This window comes from Hyposmocoma kahamanoa, unplaced genomic scaffold, assembly GCF_003589595.1.
Source record: "Hyposmocoma kahamanoa isolate Upper Pololo Valley unplaced genomic scaffold, ASM358959v1 232, whole genome shotgun sequence".
In the NCBI taxonomy this organism is placed as follows: domain Eukaryota; kingdom Metazoa; phylum Arthropoda; class Insecta; order Lepidoptera; family Cosmopterigidae; genus Hyposmocoma; species Hyposmocoma kahamanoa.
Window position 1 is genome coordinate 1 of NW_020653750.1, and position 24,008 is coordinate 24,008.

Below are 24,008 nucleotides of genomic sequence, written 5' to 3' on the forward strand. Positions count from 1 at the left end.
AATCAGATTAAAAAATCAATTCAATTGAAATCAATTGCAATTAAATCTTTGAAAAAAATTTAATTGCAATTGATTTTAATAGCAATTGATTTTAATTGCAATTGATTTCAACTGAATTGATTTTATTTGCAATTAAATTAATTGTAATTAATTTTTTGTAGTTGTTCTAAGAATCAATTGAAAGTAACAATTAAAACCGAAAAAACCGAATAAAAGTGTGATTACGAATATGGGTTAGGGGGAGAGTTAGGGGGTGGGTTAGGGGTGGATTAGGGGGTGGGTCAACGGGTGGGTTAGGTGGTCGGTTAGGGGGTGGTGAGGGGGTGGATGAGTGGGTTTGAGCGAGTGAGTGAGTAGGTGGGTGAGCGGGTGAGCGGGTGGGTGAGTAGGTGGGTGAGCGGGTGTGTGGGTGGGTTGAGTTACGGGGTGGGTCACTCAACCCTGACCGCCCCCCCACCCGCCCCCCCCCCCCCCCCCCCCCCCCACTCCACCCCTCACCCCCCCCCCTAACTCACCCCTAACCCCCCCAACCCAAACCCTAAACCCCCAACCCAAATCCTAATCCCCCCAACTCAAACCCCCCCCCCCTAACCCAACCCACCCACCCCTAACCCAACCCACCCACACACCCGCTCACCCACCTACTCACCCACCTACTCATGACTATGCTTAGGTGGGCTTAAATAAGGCACTTTATCCTATTTCGCTGTACAGAACTGTAGAGTACTACTCATTTTATTTTTTCAGAGAACAACTGATAATGATAAATAATTATGTTAATAACAATACAGTTGGATTACCTACACACAATTTCAGTGAGTTCTTTTTAAAGAAAATTATTAACCAACTTTAAAAAATTAAGAGGTTCTCTATTCGACTGTTTTTTTTTGTATGTACGCGATTATTCCGGTATTTGTGAACCGATTTTGATGGTTATTTTTTGTTGGAAAGAAGGTACCTCTTTATTGGTCCCATTTCATTTTGAAGAAAATATTCCAGCTCTATGTGGTGGTGGTGGTGGTGGTGGAGGGATCAATCCGGTTTCGCGCACTTTCCGGTAACCGATTTCAATAAAATTTGGCAAATAGATGTACTTCCACGAACTTTTGGGGTAGGTTTTTTTTCTATAAAAAAGTTATAATTATAATATTTTTTTTATTAAAGTCGACAACTACGTACAATAATCGACAACGATATTTCAATAAAATGACATCGCGAATACTTAGTTACTGCCGTCTGACGTCACCAGTCTCTTCAGTCTGCAGTCCGGGGCGCGGGGGTTGAAAGCGTGGGCGACAGACGCTTTTATCACGCCACGACCATTAACAAATCGATAAACCTAAAATATTTATATTTACCGCATTTGTCAAATAAATTAAGAAATATTTCTTTTAAAAATTTTAAACGGTCATTAGTACACGCAATTTATTCTCAACAATAATTTGTGTTTCTATATGCTCATTAACGAAAGTTGTTGTGAAGGGACGCGTTTTATATTTCGATGCTGGAGCAGCCGAAAAACCGTTTGCAGATTTATTATTCTCTTTATTTTTCAAAAGATACCACTTCAATATACCCTTACTATGCACGGAGAAAAGATAAAAAAATATTCGATGTTGTCTCATTTTATGTACTTAATATGCTTCAACAGTGGTGTCACATCGGAGGCAATTACAGAGTAATTTGATGCCTATTTTTTTGTTAAATACAATACATTCATGCGAGTAACTTTTCCTTATTTTAATTAAATAAACAGGAAAATCACTGGTGAAATCAACTAAATTGGCTTGTGTAGAGAGAGAGAGACTACTTGGCAACCGCCTACTTAATGTAACAATTCTGACAAATAGTATACTTTTCGGAAGTCTACATGCTACTGATATTATAGATATTATCTTACATAGTGGATCTCATTGAAATGACTAATGAATCAATGGGAAAGCGGCTAAAGCATTTTCCTTTAGGGGGTGAAAGCCCTCAAAGTCACGTACAATATGCACATATTATTTGAATTATGCATAGCCATTGCGTATGTAAGGGGAAAACTGGAATTATGCAATATGATCCAGACATGACAATGGCACATAGTTATATACGAGACTTCTAGTACGCATGTTATAACGACATCTATGCGGCTCGGAATGCAAAAGCAAACTAAAAACAGCTCGCCAAAAATCAGCAGATAATCCTGGGGACTAACCAATTTTGCTAAACAAATATCCACTATGTGGGTGAGATATTCTCAAAACAAAAGAAGTCCTCAAGTAAAATATATCAAGGAAAAAATTAATCCACGGCTAAACATAGTCATGAAATAAATGTTAGCGTGTTTATTACAGCTGTTGGTAGTGAATTTTATGGCTTATGAGGGTCATTTTGTTATCTGTTGTTTATGACCGTAAAACTCGAGTTCACACAAACACATTTAGACGTGCGTTTATTTTTTGTTTAAGTCTTCTGGGAAGATGACACTGTTATCTTTGTTCTAATTCCCCACGCAGAGATATCAGTAGGAAATAGTGTCTAGTACGGCAGGCTCGGGATCTTTTGTGTCTCCCTGAGAGCGTGCTTCAGCGTCGGCCGGAAAAGTAGGTATTCAGTTGAGTTTGAATGTTGGTTTGTATTCACTTCACATTACACTAGCTCGCACTATCTTCTTGACCCAATTGTTAGAAGACAAGAGAAATTTCATAACGAAATAGCACTTTATAATTCAATGACCTCAAAATGTTACGATTCATAAAAACTAATCAATTTCCTTGCCACTTGCGAAGCAACAGTCAAAACTATTAGTGAATGTAGTCATCAGTCACCAGACAATCATCGCAACATTGCGTCAAGATCACTTAAAGTAGGTGTAAGAACTAGTGAGTAACAAGTAACCGCAGTGAGTTACGTCAATTACCAGTTTGGTGATGTTAAATGAAATGTTTGTCATCAATCATACTTGTGTACTCTACTACAAACGTCCCAGAAATTAAAAGGAACGTACATATCTCGTACGGTATGTATTTTTAATTATTAATCTACAACGACCACATAGTAGACAAGTATTTACAAACGGAGAAAAGTTTCGAACAACTAAACCGAAAAAAAGATTTGGTACAAATATAAATAAAAATTTTTATTAGTAATTTCAATAGGATTTGATCGCTAAAGTTATTTGATATCATGAGTATACAACAATGAGCTGAAAATCGACATTTCTGTTCACTCTACATGCTCAATTTTATAAAATTGTTTAGAACTAATAATAGTAACGAATCGACTAACTCATTAGTATTGCTGATAGCAGCGTGGCCTTCAGTAATTTATACCGTTACCAGCAGAAATCTGCTTAATACATTAGGCCGGGTTCGATCTAACTTAATTACAGAATGTTGATAGCAGATACGTGGCTGCAGATAGCATTCGCGTAATGGGATGCCATCGAGTTATATCAGACAACCGCAGTTCCCAGGTAACATACTAATAACTGACACTACCTTACGTTACCACAAATCTTGTTGACTTAAGTACGAATGTATTGCTAATACCGAATGTACATATGTATATATAGCTAGTTACATAGCGACATTGGCTTCAACGGCGTGTCATCACCGAATTAGATTTATGTTCGTTCTCTCAAATTACAATTCGATAACAAGCCAACCTTGAAAAAATATATTCCTTGCCGTTTTAACATAAAGTATCTGGGCGTGGTGGTGGATAGTCGTCTGTCTTGGAGGGAGCACATTCAGTCTTTGAATGCTCGTACTCGCAAATTAATTTATATATTTAAAAAACTCAGATCTGGTGCTGAATTGTCCGTCTTAAAAACAGTTTATTATGCGCTGGCTCAATCCATTACATCTTATTGCATAACAGCCTGGGGAGCAGCAGGTAAGACTAAGATGTTGCGCTTAGAAAGAACACAAAGGGCGGTTCTCAAGGTCATGGCAGCGAAACCAATTAGATTCCCCACAATAGACTTGTACGAATTTTGGAAAGTCCACTCAGTCAGAAAATTATTCGTTTTAAATGCAACAATGCGCAAGCACTCACAGGTACCCTATGATCCAAATCTATTCAGGAATAGACGAAGAAAAGACAGGGTTTGTGAGACAGAGAGTTTCAGGATTGCTTTAATAGGTCAACATTATGACTACCTCAGTTCCCAGCTTTATAATCGGGTCAATAAAGAACTAAATATCTATCCGTTAACTTATCGGGAATGTAAATTCAAACTTTCTCAGTGGTTACACAGTCTCAATTATAATGATGTTGAAAGCCTTATTACTGCTTAGATATTGTCACATACACGAATACTCACACACGCATCTTCTCACAAACACACACACCCTACACGGAATGTCACACTCGCCAACAAATACACACACAACAAATGCACACACAACACACACACACACACAACCCACACACACATGTACCCACATCTAATATTCAATTACAAAAAAAAAAAAAAAAAAAAAGTTACGATTATTGTAAAATTCTTTAATAATATAATATTAGTATTACCGTTACGAATAATTCTGTAGGAAATATTCGTAGGAAGTAAGTTGTTATATTCCATATCATATTGTGTACTTCATTAGGAACAGCTTTTATAATTTATCCGGAGATGGGCGTTAATAGCTGCGACACAGTCTAACTGACTACTGCGGTTGTTATCAAACATTTTGTTTTTGTAAATATTGTTATTTTGTTCCAATAAACGTTTTTATTATTATTATTATTATTATTATACCTAAGTCTATAATTTGAAAATCATGAAAAAACGAAAATTCGCGAATTAGATAGGTGTGTACTAATGAGAATTTAATAGTGTTGGTGTCGGTAATTTGCGTGGATTCTCCGAAATGTGTCAGGTGCAGAGTGCAGGAATGTAACAATTTGCCGGGCATGTCGCGAGCAGGTCCGTGGGAATGCTACACCTGCCGTACACGAATGTAAAATGGCCAACTCGTACGCCATTCTTTTCATTGGGCTAGCCATTACTTTATTTTGAACGAGCTTAATCTGCTCAGAAACTGACTTGTGATTTTTTACACAATAAAAGCAAAATAGCAGTCAATTGTAATATATCGATACGATTTAATACTCCGAGAAACAACCTCGTATATCTAATTTTGTCTCGTCGGATAAAGAGAATATGAGTAAGACAGTATATATCATTGCATTGAGAAGAAATTCCATTATGAAAAGGCTGAGTAGAATGTGTGTTTGTTTAACTCTGACTCTAGTGAAACTTAGTCGCAATGGAATAATACACGTCGTAAACTTACCTTTTTTAGGGTCCATATTAAATTTCTTTCTTCCTATGCTCATCTGTTTGGCTTTGCTGTTTTGTTTGCACTCCTCCTGCCCATCGAGTGCCTCCAATTCGGCCACCACCTCGCCGAGCTCATCTTTGAGTTGCTGAAACAAATAAAATTAATTATTTTATTATTGTATGCGGTGCAAATGGGCACGGTGGTCAAACTAATTCCTTTTGATTAACATGTCTATGTGAGAGTTATTAGCAACATTCTTTTGTTCAATACATTAGCAAGGCTGCGAGGCTAAGAAAAATAAAATCGTGTTATGTGTCGTATCTTACTATAATATATTGTTGTCTAGGCTTGCATTTCTACATTCTCTACTTCGCCCTCGGTAGCCGAATGCAAGGTGAACAACAAAACGACAATGCATCAGTACTGCAATCTACTGTGCGGAATTTCTGTCGATATGCCTTTCAAACTCTCAAACCAGGATTTCATTCTTTACTCCGTGTAAATTTCCTTTCATTTTTGCTGTCAGAGCGAGGGATAACGACGTGATAACGCATATTATGGTAATGATCTCGGGGAGTTATTTCGTTCCCATCTTTCAATAAAGCATCAACGCTAAAAATATTGGAGATGATGAAAATGGGTAATTAAAATCTCCGAGTCAATTAAGTACGAGTTTCTTGTCTAGTTTTTGTAGAGTTTTATGTGATGACATACGGAATTTTTCTAAGGCGAAATGCCACCGACATTAATAGAATTTTTAGCCTACAGAAGCGAGCTGTTAGGGTATTTTTTTTATTTTATAATATCAATAACGGGACGAACAAGTCGTGCGCCTGATGGTAAGCTACACGCCTGCCCATAACAGTTCCAGTGTCACTCGGCTTTTTAAATCGCAAAGATCTGAGGCGCACCGCCACTGCGCCCCAGATTTTGATGGATCTCTGAGGGATAAGTTTAAAAATTTTACATTCATATTAATTCCAATTCATTATTACTGAAATATAAGGATAAGCATAATATTAAAACGACATAAAAATAAGATGTCTGTTCTGAACAGTCGTCTTCGCAAAAGTTACACATTCAAAAAGTCAAAAAACCACAAAAAATTGAGGAGATTGCACGGGGCAATGCATAATTTGCCCATGAAATAAGATTCCTGTTGATATTTAACATTTCAATCTCACTATATATAAAACTATCGTGATACAAAAAAATACTAAAGTTTACTGCTACACAGGTTGCTAACGTACAGATCTGCGTACTTGGATGACAAAAACCCAAGGGAGTGATCCATTTAACTTTTTTTAAATTACCTCCGTGGCCGAACAGTTATTACGCTGGTCTGCCACGCAGAGGTCAAGGGTTCGATTCCCGGGCCGGGAGAAATGTTTGTATACATTTATGTCCCTAGTGAGTTTGTGTGTAATGTGTGGTTGTCTATGCGTCCATGGCACTCGCGACACAGGGTTTCCTTGATGCGGGGCTATGAGGGTGTGCGTTAATATTATTATTATTTTACTCTTTCGAATAGTTTCTGTTTAGGCGTTTTAAATATTGCAAATTCATATAGAGCAATTTATTTTCAAGGAAATATCCTTTACGGATGAGTAATAATAATAATAGTGTTTATATATGTTAACAGTAATGTTTATTCAATTTAACGATTTCAAGTGTAATTTTCTTGCCTGTGAAATGATGATTTTTTTAAATTTATTATTTCGAACATTATACACTTTTACATCTTAATGTGGTTTCAAATACCAGAAGTCTAGAACTGTAAAACTGAAGCACACGTTGTTGGCCAAAAAACACAATTTTGTATCTGATCCATGAATATACAAACGCTTTATTGCTGCATACGGATTTCTTTGAAACATATTTTGCGAAATTTCAAAGCTTTAGGCACTTTCGATGAGTCAGTGAAACCGGGTACAAACTAATTAACCACATACAATGTATGTTTACCCATGATTAAGGCAGTATAAACGTAAACACAGGCTATTCTATATGGTCTGTAAATAGTGCTTATAAATGTGCTGGGCCTATTGTAAAACCTTTAACATAAAAGTACAAAGCATGGGCTGGGAACAATGACCGCATGCCTTTTTAGTTGTAACAAAACAGGCATATGCTTTGCATGTAGCTTTGATGTCTATGTAGACTGTTCTCTATTTCCATGCTTTTATATAACAATACTGAAGTACGCTGACATGTAAAGACGGGTACTCAATAGCGAGCTGTAACCGTTGCATGTTATGTTACCAAAAACCATAGTGTGTACATGGTTCGCGAGCTTGCCGCGAGCGGAACGCGTGCTGTTTGCAGTGAGCCGTCTGATTGGAAGACTGTTTCAAGCGTACACAGTAGAACCTCGTTACTGTATCTGTCATGTTACAGTTGCAGCTCGCTAATGAGTACTTTTAGGCTTTACTAAAAGGGACGTAGTAGGTATTTGAAATAAAACAATTTTGTGAATAGCTTTTTCTTGCACGGAGCGATTAAGACCGGGACAGCTTGTTGGCTTGATTTATGTGTAATACATAATGCATTTCGATAGGGGTCGTAGACTCGTAAACAATGCAATTACTAAGTGCCATTGTACGTATTTCCATATTGATTACAACGGAACGGTAAGTTGAACAAAGCAACCTTCTCCATTACGCGTCACCCTGAGGGTATTAACTCTGTGCATACTAAATAGACGAGACGTTTAAAATAAGTGGGTGACTATTGATTGACCAACACTACAAAATCTTGCAATGAATCTAAACAAGTATAATTAATAGAATAGAATAGAATAGAATTATTTATTTCGGACCACGATCCATAGTAATATTAGTAATACAGTAAATTTTTAATAATAATTGTAAGATATCAAACACTAGAACTAATACTTCGTCATCATACTCCTTTCACAAGCGAATATTTGTTTCATATAGCTAAAGCAAGGAGTGAGTAAGTATTGAGACATTACAAAGGAATTTTACTAATGATCTATATCTACGTACGGTTGGAAAGATAACGTTGTATACTGTACAGAGGCTACCAATTGTATCTGCAAACGCTGTATAAACAATAGCAGAGGTCTAACAAGCATACATACGCCGTATAACCGCCACGGTCTGTCTGTTCGGAGCTAACACAATTTGCGGTCGGCTACCTATCCCTCGAGTTTATTATACCTTCCGTAACTAGGTATCTATATAATACACAAAGAGGGTAGCGCTACACACGTCCTGTGAAATGTTTTGCCTGATGTACACTGGTATCACCTTCAACCAAGTAAAGGTAAGATATATAATATGATTATGTTAGTACATTCTCAAGTTCAAAACGTACAAAGGAAAAATATTTACCACCAAAAGAAAATGTGACGTATCCTTTTTCAAATCAAATATTAGCATTGGAAATGGCATCTATGACCTTAAATTACTAGGATGCTACTTCAATATTTTATAGTTAGGGCTTTGAGGCTCGCGTTTGTTTAAGGGGTAACCAACAACTGTAGTTTTTTTTTTTTTTGCTCTAGTTGTTTGTTGCCATCAGGGATAGGAATAACCAAAGAACCTTTTACCTAATTTTAAATAAAGTAATACGATCAAACGAGTTTTTCAGGATTTCAGAAGGTATTATTCACTGAACGTGTATTACTTGAAGCTTATGAAGATATATGTATATTGCGTATACCGATTTCCGGCTGTCATACACACTAATTGAAATATGGCCGTATGTTTTTGTGACAGCCTGTATAATGCCTATAACCATGTTAACACGATATGCATACGTGAGCATTTTGCATTGAGCATTTTATAAAACTCAACGAGCCATTGTGATTAAAAACGAATAATTAAAAGGCACATTGAAAGCTTCATCGTATTCCCTTAATCCATATTATGATAATAGGTCGTATGAAGTTAGGTGCACTCAATGGATTAAAAGATCGCACGATAATCTTCATAAGGCAGTTTTATCGATACTTGTGAGTAAGACTTAATTGTCATTTCTAGTTTCATAATGGTTTTATGTCGAAGCTTTTTGCGTTAAATGTGTGGGTGTATGCGCCATTCGCTCAATGGCATATGGGAATAGCAGAAAGTTGAAGTTCTATGAGACACCCACACGCAGCATAACAGGTCATTTAAATAAAGGTAAAAGTTACAACTGAATAGCAATCCACAACCAAACTCGCGAGCGATTCAAATCAACGACCTTTATAAAATAAGTAAACATCGCAGAAAGATGCTTTATCTAAAGAAGGATGGCGAAAGCTGCCCCAATAACGCCGAAGAGCCGTTCATGGACTGTGCTAGTATAATTTTGTGTTTTAGTTTATGTTAGTTATCAATATATTTTTGTATATTTTTAGAAGTCAGGAATAAAAAAAATTTAAAACTTTGTATTTTTAAAATAGATGCAAGAACAAAACGCAATTGATTCAGGACGACCATAGATTAGGTAACGTTCTTGTACGTATGTTTCATTTTAAGCATGATTGAATGTTTACCTACCAGAAGTATTGGTTATTTTATAGTATACACATAAAACTTTAAAGCTATAAAATACCTAATGAAATTATCAATTAAACAGTAATGACAAAAAGCAAAAAATAGAAAACACAATATGACAAAAATATTTAGGCAATATTTAAATGAGATACAATTAAAGTTGCAAAGCAACGTTTTGATTTTGTGGCAAATTTTTATTTTTATTCACTTTCATTGCTGCAGAACATGATAAGTTATATTAAATGTGGCTGAGTTTGGCAGATTCGGGAATATTCGGAAAGTTCTTTATTATTTTTGGGAACAAACTGAAAATTTGTTGTTTGCTACTACGAACAAACACCTAAAGCAAAATACAGGACAATGTTATAAACATAACCTATATCAACTTTATAACCCCAGCTTCTACAGACTGAAGTCATTAGCTTTTTTGATGTTTTGATAATGAACCACAAGTATCGATAGGTCTCCTTAATGAACGTCGTCAAAAACGCTGGGTCACAAAATACACGGGATGTTACCATCCTTCTTTAATTTCACTTTTACTTGTAACAAACTAAAGGCTCTCAACACCTGCGCTAGATCAAGCCTAATAACTAAGAACGCTTATTATCAAAGTTGCCCCCGGAAGAACACTGCTTGCAGCGTGTATTTTCATTTCAAACGGCAACCGCTTCACGTAAAATAATAATGTTCTCAATTGAGATGTAGCATTGGCATCTAATGCGCAATACGTAGTAGGCGCACAATGTCGTAGAGTTCCCAGTCTAGACAGGTTTTTATAGCAAGCAGATGTGAGACTAAATTCGTTCAACAAACATTCTAGCGTTTACGCTTAGTAAGAAACGGTTAAAATTTTAAAAATGTTAATTGCAACTTAAATTCAAAGCATAATTTGCTAGTAGTGAAGTAATTCATAAAAAAGGCCTTTGAGTAAATGTGGTTGGTAAATAACGATCGGGGTTAGGTGTCGCAATCAGACGATTTGAGTAGTTCCTTGGAGTGTAAACATTTGGTACAATAGTAAGCATCTAGCAGAGCGGTAGCCGACGCGACGCGCTGACACATAATCTATTTCTGTTCTAGCTAGTATCATCGGCATTGACGGTATATCGAGAGCCTTAGAATTGCAGTCACATACTCAATTGCAAAACTTCATGTATTTTTCATAAAAAAATTTAATGCTATATTGAGTTATTCTATAAAACAAAAGATTACAAGCATAATTTGTATATCTACTAAATGCAACTTATTTAATTTCGCATTTACATGTTCATGACCTTTGATAATAAAGTCTTACAATTTTGTCGTAGACAATGCATTAATACCTTTATTTGTTCCCTGCTACTTATATAAAAACTACGCACAAAATGATTCTTTCACCAATATCGTTTTATTGCGTTTGACTGCCTCCGTGGCCGAACGGTTACCATGCCGGACTGCCACGCAGAGGTCCCAGGTTCGATTCCCGGGCCGGGAGAAATAGTTGTATGGCCTACAATTATTTCCCTCGTGAGTTTGGGTGTAAGTTGTGGTTGTCTATGTGTGTGTCCATGGCACCCGCGACACAGGGTTTCCCTAGTGCGGGGCTATGTTGAGTGTGTGCGTTATTTATTATTTATTTATTATTAAAAAGAGAATGTGGTAATGTTAACCTTGGTCGCCGAAAGTTCTATATAACAAATGAGATTAATATAAGATTCGAAATTTGGTAGTTTAATAAACTTTCGCCTGCAGTAGTTCTTTATTTTAAATGTTTACGATCTATAGGTATATGTGTGTTTCAATATCGATTTTTCGACCATCCAGGATCTACGGTCGACGAATAAAGTGTTGTGGCGCTAAAAAGGTTATAACCACTGCATCATTTGCTAAGATTAATTGCGGACGAAACTATGGATCGAGCCACCATTCCAAGACATATCTCATGTGGACCGCATTGAGGTCGGCCAATTTTTACCTGATACATGCTCCATCGCTTTGGTATCACATTTCATCGAACTTTTCACTATGACAATTTACAATTATGCACTTTATCGTAACGGTGAAGTTGAAAGTTGAGATTTGTCACCGATAAGAATACTACTATTAGTAGACTCATGATACTAAAGCATTTTTAACAAACTAATGTCGTTTATCAAATTTAAAAAAAGGCTTAAGCCTATCATTTAAAGATCCTTATCTTTTGAAACATACTCTTGAGTAGCATGCGAACACTGGTGATAATGGAACGACAGACAGAAATTCATTAAGATATCGACATTCGCTGAAAGGTATATTTTAACGTTTCGTAAAAATAGGGTCTGGAGCACAAGAAAATTTGTCGTAATTTGCTTACTTCCTATCGTTTCAATAAATTCTCGTTGTCTGATCTATAATTTAAGTGCGGAACTTTTCTCCATTTTATTTAATGATGACTTTAAACAAGAGGATTTCTTGAGACGGGGCCTCATTTAGAATGCGCTGCAAGCCGAGCTGTTAATGCGCGGCGATTAAGTCGCCCATACAAATAGCGGGGACACAACGTTACGACAATGCCGAGTGAAATAGCAAGAACACACTCACGCTCCTTTTTAAGATGCAAATAATAACATATAGGTTTCAAGTCTTCCTCATAATCACATTGTTTATGCGTGGTCGAGACGGATAATGTACATGTAACGGAGACTATAATTTTCTTTACCACCTGTAGATAACCTTCGACACAAGTAACGTTTCACCTATTTTATATAACCTTTAATACACGTCGTATCTGTAATATAATTGTAGCTTTATAACATTCGATGATATTAACATTTCCATTATCTAACCTACAGCCACGGCAATTTCCGGGATGGACTTCGCCATATCCGTCATTATAAACAACTGCACAGTGCAGTAAAAGTGTGACCTGACGAATCGAAGATTACATAACGACGCGGCTTTCTATAATTAAGGCGTGTAATATCCCAAACAATCTAAATCCGTGATGTATAAAGAGCGTGTAGGAAACGCAATTAGGATAGGAGCACGATTTTTACGCAACATTCTAAACTGGATTAGTGAATAGTTGAACTGAAAACATATATTTCAACAAAATTCGATATATTAGGGACAAGAGAGACGTAAAGCGGAATGTCCAATCGATGTATTAGAGTTCAATAAAAACCAATTTACAAGAGCGGCGACCAATGGAATGCTTTTATCATCTGGTCTCATCAACGAACTAAATTGAAGGGTCGAGTTCGAACCAATATGATACTTGACCCAAACTTTGCTTACTAATATCGAGTAGCGATGATTTACAGGGAAACATTACGATGCCATTGCGCCATGTGTCGTGTATATTTTCATAATTATTGGTGCCTAAAATATTCCCCCTGTAAACTACATGTTATATACGGTGCGCACATGGCGCGGATGCTGTGTTGCATTAGTTTGCTCGGGCTTAAAAATTACAACCATTTAAAATGTTTCTATTAAACTAAAAATAAAATTCTTTTAGACTGTATGAATATTTCGTCTTGACGATAAAAAATCGGGTAGTCGTTCGCAAATTGATGATGAAATGATTTAGAAATTGTGTACAATAATAAGTGTAGTACCAGGTATATTACGAACATCTACTTGTACACACATATACAGATCGTAATGAAGGGGCGCATGATATAAGCCCTTAACATTTAACGGTATTTTTGCACTAAGAACACGTATTGGTTCAAAGGCACTCGAACAATAACTGTTATTTATCCGAGAATGGTTTTAAATATGAATGACATGACCTACGGCTATATGAGGGAACGAATGTTCTTCGTTGTGGCACGTGACCCACATACTCAAAAAGTTGTAAATCGCCCTTAGATAGAGTTACAGAATTTACGGAAACTTATTGTTACGATCACTACCTGCTTTATACAACAAAATAACACTCAAAGTTGAATAAAGTGGCTGTGGCAAATAAAGAGCAAACTGCACTAACAGAACTCAAAAATATTTTAAAAAGACTTGTTTTAGAAGAGACTGTTGCAAAATAATAATTTTGGGCTGTTGTACAGTGCTACGGAACATAATTAAATCGATTTTTTAATATGGTGTGAGAATCCAGACAAATGTTCTTCGGAACACGAAAATATATACTCTACATAGTCATTATATCGATCCGATATTATTGTCAGAATATATTATAATAAAACTCCATCAGTAAAAGAAAAAATATTATGTTCAGTTACGTGGTGCGAAATAAAACTTTTTGTTTTGGGTTTGGGTTTGTTTTAATTGCATGTTGTCTAAGGTATTCAAATAACAATGAAAACAGGGACAATACTCAAGTATCCCTCAAAACAAGATTAACCCGTTTTGATGCATAAAAATTAATTTGGTTTCTCCTAAAATTTGCGTCCTGTTTGAGATTTTATTCCTGAATGATTCTACTTGAATATAATACGCATTCAAGTGGAGTCATATGAGAGAGAAAACCCATAAATTTATATCAAAGTAACGATGCAATGCGCAATCATGTAATTCAAACTGCACGGGACCATTTGCAATTTCGACACTAGTGGAACGTTTATCCGGCAACTCCATAAAAACTCTATTTAATCAATTTATTGAGGCGAAAACATTCCAAGGATTGTAATTGAAGCTGTATATTACGCGGAATTTAAGTGTTTAAAATTAAAGAAAAACGCATTGTTTATGCACGTAATACAGCGCTAGTAGCTTCTATTCATTTTTCATAAAGGTGATGGCTAAATTCAAATTTTCGTCTAAATTCAAATTCAAAATAATCTTTATTTCATAGGTAAGCATTATTACACTTGAAATCGTCACAATATTAAACTCTACCGCTCATTCGTAAGGCAGATTCCCCTGAGAAGAATGAGCAAGAAACTCTAGGGGTTGCTCTTGGTAAATAACATTTACAATATTTACAGTCTAAGACACTTACGTCCGATCCTGTAGGTATGATCATACGAATACACATGGCAATTGAGTACATATTACGTCATTTACGAGCTATTGTCCGCATGTATGAGAAGTCACCGACAGGACTCTCAGAGAAGGACATACGTTTTGCCTCGTCCGTAGAAACTTCGCGTTTGTAAAATAAATATAAATCGCTGATATCTAACCTGACAGGCAGCCCGTATAGAATACGCAAATCCTCAGAGACTTTCCCTTATTTAATTCACTTTCGTAGCTTTAATTCCACAGACGGAACCGCGTGGGATTGTGCCTTGATTTACAAATCTAAGAAAGTTCAGACAAAGTAATAAAATAACAAAGAAATTCGTTATTCCTAGAACATATTCTCACAGCATAGTATTACTTTGATCGTAGAGAAAGGATTGTAATCTATTTTCTAATATCGATTAGAATTTACAGTGCCAAAACACTTATTCTACATTGTATCTGTACATAAAGATAAATAAACATTGTTGCTAAATGTGATGCTACAAAGAATACGTCTCAAAATGAACTGTAAAGAACAGTGCACTGCATTGTGTTATAATTTTGGGTTGTAAGTAATTGTTAGCCATGGAAATGAGATAATATCGCTGATATTATAACCACTCCAAAATTCACATAGCTACATTGAGTGCATAGCACGATGGTAGAAAATGTAGTTAGTTACACGCTCACGTGATACATGTGAACAATCAAACCTTCCGAAGGAAATTATTAGCTGCGATGGATGTTTACAAACTACTAACTTCCCTTGTATTATAACGTATTGGCTGCTATTTATTGGCGGAAGATTTGTTTATGAACCATTATACAACCACTATTTGCTAAAAAATTTAAACATTTTCAAATGCTATTACAATAAATGTAACGTTCGAATTTAGAATATAAAGTAAATGTGAAAGAATTCTATGAAATAGAAAATACTTAACACATTCAAAGCGGTCCCGCGCAAGAATTTCTAACAATAGGTTCCAGGTCATTACTCAGCCTTTAACGACGGTCCATCGGCCTAATGACAAGCTAATGCGTGCTGCTATAAATAATATCGCCCACTATATAAGGGTTAAATCGTTTTCCGATAATAACGAGTTATTTACATATCATTTTTAAGTATACTCGTATACGAGACCGGAGAACACGGAATAAATATCTAATCTCTGAATATTGTTCGCTAAAATAAGCAAATTTGAATCAAATATTTAATACTGTTACGAACTATGATTTAAACGAACACCCATCACCGCAATCAAATAAACAATTATAATCTGTCCATTGGTTTGGCTCAACTCATCTAAACTGAACGAAGCTTGTTTTGGTTACATTTTCCAATAAATTAAAGTGTGTACTAAAAGGACTTGTCACATTCATTAAAATGTCTGATAAATAAAAACACTAATATGTGTTAATATTTTCAATCATGATAAATTGTTTGACATTCGCCTGCAAGCGCATGATGTAGTAGCCAACGCTGGCAGTGTTCCACCCGCGTAAATACGCTATTGTCAATGCACACTTAGACTATTCTGGCCTTCGTTGTTATATTAACCAAGTAACATTACACGAGTAAATTGCTGTTTCATAATATTCGCAAGAACGTACGTCAGGGCTAAGTTACGAACGTATTTAAAATAAATTTCAGCGAACGGCCAAAAACCTTGTACGACGCCAGGGTAAATTCTCAAAAGTTCAAGTTAGGGGTCACGAAACAAAAAAAAAATTAATCGAGATAGAAGCAATCCAACTTCGAATTAATTACGTTTAAAACACCAATATTGAAATGTACTAACAGTCTAAAAGGTATCTAGAAGTGCTTTACACAAATATTACAACGATATTTTCAAATTCGTCTAAAGGCCAAGTAAATAAATTCTGAAACTTGCTCTTCACTCATTCTTTCAATGAGGAAAGAGCACGAATTCTAGGATGCGGGGCCATTTTCCGAAAGTTACAATTGATTTATAAGGACACAATAATCTTTGCCTTCGTTTAAAAATTCTAAATATAAACGTCTATTTTTTTATTAGTTCATAATCAAGTATTTATACCTTAAGGCCTTGTGAGATATATTTTAGTACTTTCTAGTGACCCAGTGATATTTACGACTGCGGCGGCTGTATGTCTGCCAACGCTACAATTAGGACTCACCATTTTTGGACGAACTATGATATTTGCCTAGAATTTACACCGCAGTCTATACACAATAAGCATTTACAGTCTAGTAGGGAAAATCGAATTGATTCAGGGTGGATCTGCCCTATTAGTATCCTTTGGTTTTGCAGTTTACATTATTAATTATCACTAGCTTAAACAATTAAGGAAAAAGCGAGTAAGCTTGTAGTTTACTTAAAAACTGTTCGAAGACGTATGATTTCCAACCTGCATAGGGACAGTGTAGTAATAATGGCTCGAACCAAAAGGTTAGAGAGCACCATGTGTTGAGAGCCGTACTTAGTAATGGGACGTATATAATAAAATTCTTTTCGGAGCAAAAATCGCCGCTTGGCATCACATTGAACGGGTATATCCAGTGTAGAGTTCAATGTCACGAAAACCAGTTCACGCGGTGATGTTTACTAAAAATGAAAACCGATTACTTGTATCTTTTGAAATTAGAATAACTATACCTGGATTGACGAGTTTTGTAGCACAGTATTGATTCATAATGAATGCATGTAAACTCCCTTAAGCATTATATACATAACAATTCGCCTAGGCGATCGGGTCCAAGAACAATGAACTTATGTTTTATGTAAGCTGAATAGAGAAAGGAGATAAGTGTCAATATTTTTTTATTCCTGAAGCGACTGTAGGGTCAACTCAAGCGTATAACAAACAATGGATAATGCATCACGATGAGACCTAAACAGCGCAATTGAATAATGTTTTTCACAAACATTGAAAATACTTTGACAGTACTTTTCTTTGTCATAGTACACCGTGATTAATTTTTGAATTCACGCCAAATAGTTTAAGATAAACTAACTAATCGCAAATATATTTTAAGAGTTCAGAACTACATTAAAAGAATTTGTTTAAAACGCTAATAAATGCAGGGAAGTTATTGGAAACATGATTTCATTGTGTATAACATTGCAAAATTATAATTTGGATATTCTTCCTTAAACCACTTTTTTTTTTTTTTTTTTTTGTGACTCGGCAAAATGACTGCACCGCGCCTGATGGAAAGTGCGAATACAGTCCAGAGATGAGAGTAACGGATGGAAAACACAAATATCTTCACTCCGTCACTATCATTTTGCCGGTCTGGCCAAATGCTTCTTCACACTACGTTTGAAGGACCCGATGTTATAGAGGGGAGGGAATACATGCGCCGGGAGTTGGTTCCACAATTTGATGGTTCGGCATAAGAACGAATTGCCAAACTTTTTAGTGTGGGACGGTATTGAACTGACCGTCCAACTGTGGCAACGCAGTCCGGCACGGGTGGTCCGCTGATGGAAAGGAGAGGAAGGGATAAGGTTGAATAACTCTTCAGAGCACTCACCACACACCACATACCATCAATCAAGGTTCACTCGAGCAAAATTTCAATTATCGTATCCAAGAATAGTTCATATCAATTTTTAAATTGCAATAATACATATAACACTACTACTACGTCATGTATTGTAGGTAGTGGATGCATAAATGCATAATGTTGAGAAACGGTGGAAGTGTGCTAGTAAATATCGAGGTCTGTGCGTGTCAAACTTGTCAATTATTTATCGTACACACACAGTTAATTATTTCTGAGTGCTCCAATTAACGCAAGCATTGGCCAACTTACTAATGTTGGGTCAAATTGTATTAATTAATTGACTTTTATATATATTTACTTCTGAACTGTCATAACAACGTTCGGGTAAAGGCACATCTTCCTCTTCACTAATTAACCTCAACTCTACACCAGCAGTCGAGCTCCTCGCGAACGAGCTCGTCCAGGGAAGGTCTGCCACCTTACCTATTTTTGCCGCCAAGCAGTAATGTCAGCATTACTGTGTTTCGGTTGTGACGGGCAAGGGTGCTGGTGAAAATACAGGTACACGGGATTTGTCAACTTATATCTCAGGGTGACAGGCGCAGTGGCAGTGTCCCTCAGATCTTTGCGATTTAAAGCTCTGAGTAGCGCTGCAACTGTTATGGACAGGCGTGTACTTTACATCCATTTTCATAAGAGTGCATTGAGTATTAATATAGATTGATAAACATGTGGCATTCAAGAAGATACAGTTGGTATTTCAAACCCAAAGAAGAATCTTAATCAAGAAGTTTAGCCGAAGACAACAACCGTACGATCCCACTCGAGATAGTGTCCCGTAATAACTTTCGCAATCTCCTTTAGATGCGAAAACTTTGTTTATCGCTTTAGATGTACTACTCATATTTACACTGATAAATGATTTTGTAATAAAAATAAACGTTTGCAAAGATGTTTAATGTTGTAATCTTTAAAGTAGTTGCTTGAAAAACGTCATCATCATTCTGTATAAGACCTTCAGGTGTGGTTGTGAGAAAAACAACCGTGTTGAATACGCAAGCAGCGAAAATAATAATATGGCGAGTCAACTCCCGACATTCGTGAATTGACAATGTTCATTTCAATTTAATTTGCGCTAGAAATTGTCACCCAAGTAACTACGTGTTAGTGAGCATTACTGCGTTCCGGTTTTGAAGGATAAGGGTGTTGGTGAAATTATAGGCACATGGGACTTGTCAACTTATATCTCAGGGTGGCGGGCGCAGCGGCAATCTTTGCGATTTAAGGCTCTGAGCTGGACAGGCAACTAATTTTTAGATGAACGTAGTAAAAAAATTAAAATCTTGAGGAACTTTGCGTTTTATTTATATTTTAAATCGTATTGGGAGATCCATGATTCGCTACCGTTATCTTCTGTTTTCATTAACAATTAAAAAAGCGAGTTGAATTCGTATTTTTTAACGTTAAAAACCCATTTTCGAGTGGTCGAAATACGATTAAGCGTCTATTTTGGGTCTCACGTCACCTTAAAACTGGAGGATGACTTACATGAATTATTGTATTAAAAATCATAGCTTAGTACAAATAGATATTTTAAAATAAAAACACATTTTACATTTAGATATAACTATAGCACACACTATTGTAACACGTTCGACTGGTTTCCAAGTCGTCGCAAAACGTTCACGACATACACAAAAAAAGTCAAAGTCCAAACTATTCGAAAAAAGAACATCTTGTAACGATTAAACACGTTTTGTGTATTTCTGTTTATAAAACGACTCTAATTATTAAAACGGGGACGTCCACCTGTATGAAATCTTCAAAAAAGCAATTGACGCGGTGACTCAGTAGATTCGATATATATAAAAGAGTTCCGAGAACGGTAAGGCTCAACTCACACTGGCGCAGAGTCGAAGCATCGCGACGCGTCAGCTACGTCTGGTAGTTGATAAACAGGACGCGACGCGACGCTACGACTGCGCCAGTGTGAGTTGAGCCTTACTGTTCTTGTTGCTATGAAACAAAAACAACTTCTGATATTTATTTGTTTTCCGGTGAAACTTACTTCAAGATTGATTTGTTTGTTCCGTCTTAACAACTGGCTGTAGTTGTAATAACCCGGTACTTTAGAGATTAGTTTCACGTAAACAAAAGAGGATTTTCTTTTTATGTTCCATTTTCTACCAGGACCAGGTTTGTATTCACTGAAAACGTACCGAGAAATTCAATTTTGGTACACGTAAGTGTCACATCGGCGAATAAATTTTATTGGATGAGTGTATCTGACCTCGACTGGGCCCTGTCATCGACATTGCATTCTTAACTCTACACATCGTTCAATCACATTTAATTAAACATAGAAAGTAACTTTATTTGTTTAAAGTATTATAAATCTCACCACTTCCTCGGAATGTAACTGCGACAAAATAAACATACCTGAAAATAAAAAATACGTTATTAATTTTTTTTGTACACCAAGAGCTTAGCAAGTTTGCAATTCGGAAAATAACCGTGAGTCATAAAAAATACCTAGTTTAATCTGCATTTGACGGATGTTTCTTATCACACTGACCGAACCGTTACCGGCGCAAACAAAATTACAAAAAATATTTTTTAAGTAACGCGAGCTGTTTAGAATGTCCCAAAATTTAGTAAACAACATAAAGCTAAAGCTAAAAAACGCCATTAAGCGTCCTTTCAGTATATCTCCTTCACAGAATAAAAAGAAGCAAAGTATGGAGGACGGGGCGTACAATGGGTCCATATTTCCGGTCGAGGGGCACAGTCAGCGCGGTTCTCGTAAATTGTTAAGCCATGTTTCCCATTATATTAATGCTAATTAATGATATTTTTAAACATTTTTGCAATTCTCTGAATAAATTTTAAAAATATTTGATTAACGGAAAAGCGTTGAATTAGAATGAACAAGTTTCGTATTCTTTTGACAATCGTGCTGTGGTTTCTTTCTGTTAAATGAAAGAAACAAGTCGATATTAAATAACCAACATATTCAAATTGTAATATTGATTTTATTGAATATCTTGGCTTTATACTATAATGATATTAATTTATTTTTTGTGTGGTTACTCCACTAGCTTGTTATTAATTACTAACACAAAATTCCAACAAAAAAAAATCCTTCGGTCTGACAGGACCCGAATATGCTTCTGTATGCCAATGTAGGACACAGACTTACAGATTGAGTCAGCAGAACTTACAAATTTCTCTATACGTTGGTTACATATCTTTGTTTTTAATTTCAACAGTTTTTTTTTGTCGTAGCGTCATTTAAATTAATAAAACATTTTTTAACACAACCGCCTCTTAGGGTCGTATTCTAGAACTCTACTCAATGCTTAAGTCAGGACTTGAGTATGATTCAAAGCACTAGAAATCATACTCAAGTCCCTGCCATTAGGGTCGTATTTCCAGTGCTTGTGTTGCCAGTGCAATCCTGACTTGAGCATTGAATAGAGTTCTAGAATACGACCCTTAAACTTTATTTCTTCCTGTTTGTTTTGTGTCTGTGATTACACAAACACAAGACAGTAGCTAAGTTCAGGGTGGCAACAATAAAGTCATAGATAAGCCGAGAAGTTTAATATAAGACAAATATCAAACAACAAATATTTGAAAACAAAACCAATATTGGTTATATTGAATCATTAAAACTCCACTTTCGCTAACATTCATTAAACACAACCTGTTCCACGCGCTCCGTTAAGCTATTCGACAGTCGACCTCAAAGTCAACTGAACATAAAAGAGAATCTGTTTCCTAATAATTGACACTTTGTTTTTATGCTATTGTTAAATAAACTAAAATTCTTACAGAACAAAGGTTAAGGAGCACGCTGTCTTGTTAAAGAAAAATATGAAAATCAAATAAACAGACGTGTCAATGTTTTAGAGCCACAATCAAATACGGGAGAGACAAATGAAAATAACCTACCAATAAAATAACCTTGAATAAAAGAACAAAAAGTCAAGCAAACACTAAAACCATGATGCTTTGTTTGTAACCATTGAGTTTAATCGAAAGGAATATGCGTCTTCCTACAAATAAATAAGTGCGATGTCCTATGACAATATAATACGTCGATAAAGGACACCCGGCAAAAAACAAGCAAAACATTCTAGGGACTAATAAGGCAGTGCGTATGTGAACTGGATGTGCGGGAACACATGCAAAGTCCACGGCCAACGCCCCCACAGAATTAAACATCATTAAACATAAATGGGATTCTAAACACTAATAATATAAAAGCTCATCCAAATTCAAACTGTGTATCAGACAGCTACAACTTGAATATAAAACAACTCTGCAGTAAAATGTGACTTTTATTTTAAAATGTAATAATAATAGTAAATTATTTAAATTAAGAAAGGAGAGATCTTTATTATTTTTGTTAGTACACCATCTAATTATAATATATGTAGTAAAAAATCGAATTCAAATAACGAAGTTAAATGCATGTAAAGTTATCAAAGAAAGACTCCTCAACAAAGGCATTTTGTAATAAATAATAACAATTTATACTAGACGTGAGAAATGAAGAGAATAATATTTCCCACTTGACCAGAGCACTATTGCCGTCGAATTGCTATTAAATAACATTCGCAATTGGCTTGAAATTAGTCTTGATGAAACGCTTGCATTTGTATAACATTGCGCAACTGAGTTACTCAAATTAAAAGCACCGACCGAATGAATGATTTCACACGACGCGCAATACTCAATAAGCAAAAGTTTTTAAAGTAATTTTCAATACATTTATAAATAACCCTATTTTTGAAACACGTTTTGGGTAGGTACCTGGTAACAGTATGTAACTAATTTAATAATACTTAATTGTTTCTACTCGGGATTGTAATCAAGCAAAAGCCAGGGATGTAAATAAAAAATCGCAAGAGTGTGTGTAAGATTTATTCACGGTCAGGGACGTCATAAACGACAGTGGTCGGTTACACTACACACGTCCAACCACATGGCTTCTTTATCGCGCCACTTGAAACAAAAAATATACCAAAATAAATTCACCCACTTTGAGTATTGTCAACTGTGTAGAGATTTATCTTAAAAAGTTTTTAAAAGCTACGTTATGCTTGACAACAAAAAATACAGTAAAAACGACTATCATATAGTTCGAACATGTTCAGTTCTGTGCAAACATTTTATCAAGGCATTGTCTGTGTACAATAGATGTTTTGCTTCATATATGCAAAGACTTGGTAATCCGATACCAAAATGAATACAGGTAGACTAATTTTATAAACCACATTGCGTAAACATAACAAACGATACGTCACCATGCTTTTTTCACGGTTATAAACGTAAATTGTAATTAGTAATTAGTCTAGCTAATACCAAGTGTTGGCATAGGTACGTTGGTAAGGATGCGAAGATTTGGAGATAATTCAAAAATAATTATTTGTTCTATTAGGCAATATTTTCAAACAAATTGGAACCTATTATAACAACGAGTAACCTTAAATTGCAAAAATAGCGAGAGGTCATAGATATAACATTAACCTGCAAGATCATGATGGGGAAGCTGACAATTCAAAGACGCCAGTAAATAGAAAACAGACTAAGACTGTTCCTAATTTCAGACAAGACAATGAGGGTAATCTATAAGTAGACTGATAATTAGTAAGAGGAAATACGTCTTTTCCGTTTACAAAAAGAGTAGTGCAAAGACGGAATATGCGGCAATAAGCTTAATATCAAGCCTTTGTGCCAGCGCGTATTCAGCCTGAATGACAAACTAAGGACGGTCATGGAACCTTTTGCACATAATCACAA

At 35.8% G+C, this 24,008-nt stretch overlaps 1 protein-coding gene across 1 annotated transcript in view; it reads right to left on the minus strand.

Annotated features, from left to right (window-relative positions):
- Positions 1–5,285: 5,285 nt before the first annotated feature.
- LOC113228517 (cytohesin-1-like) overlaps positions 5,286–24,008 on the minus strand; it is a gene marked incomplete at its 3' end in the record, with an annotated part of 36,774 nt that continues 18,051 nt past the window's right edge. Inside the window, exon 3 of the mRNA XM_026461855.1 lies at positions 5,286–5,418. Within this exon, the coding sequence (XP_026317640.1) occupies positions 5,286–5,418 (133 nt within the window). The remainder of the gene's footprint in view (positions 5,419–24,008) is intronic.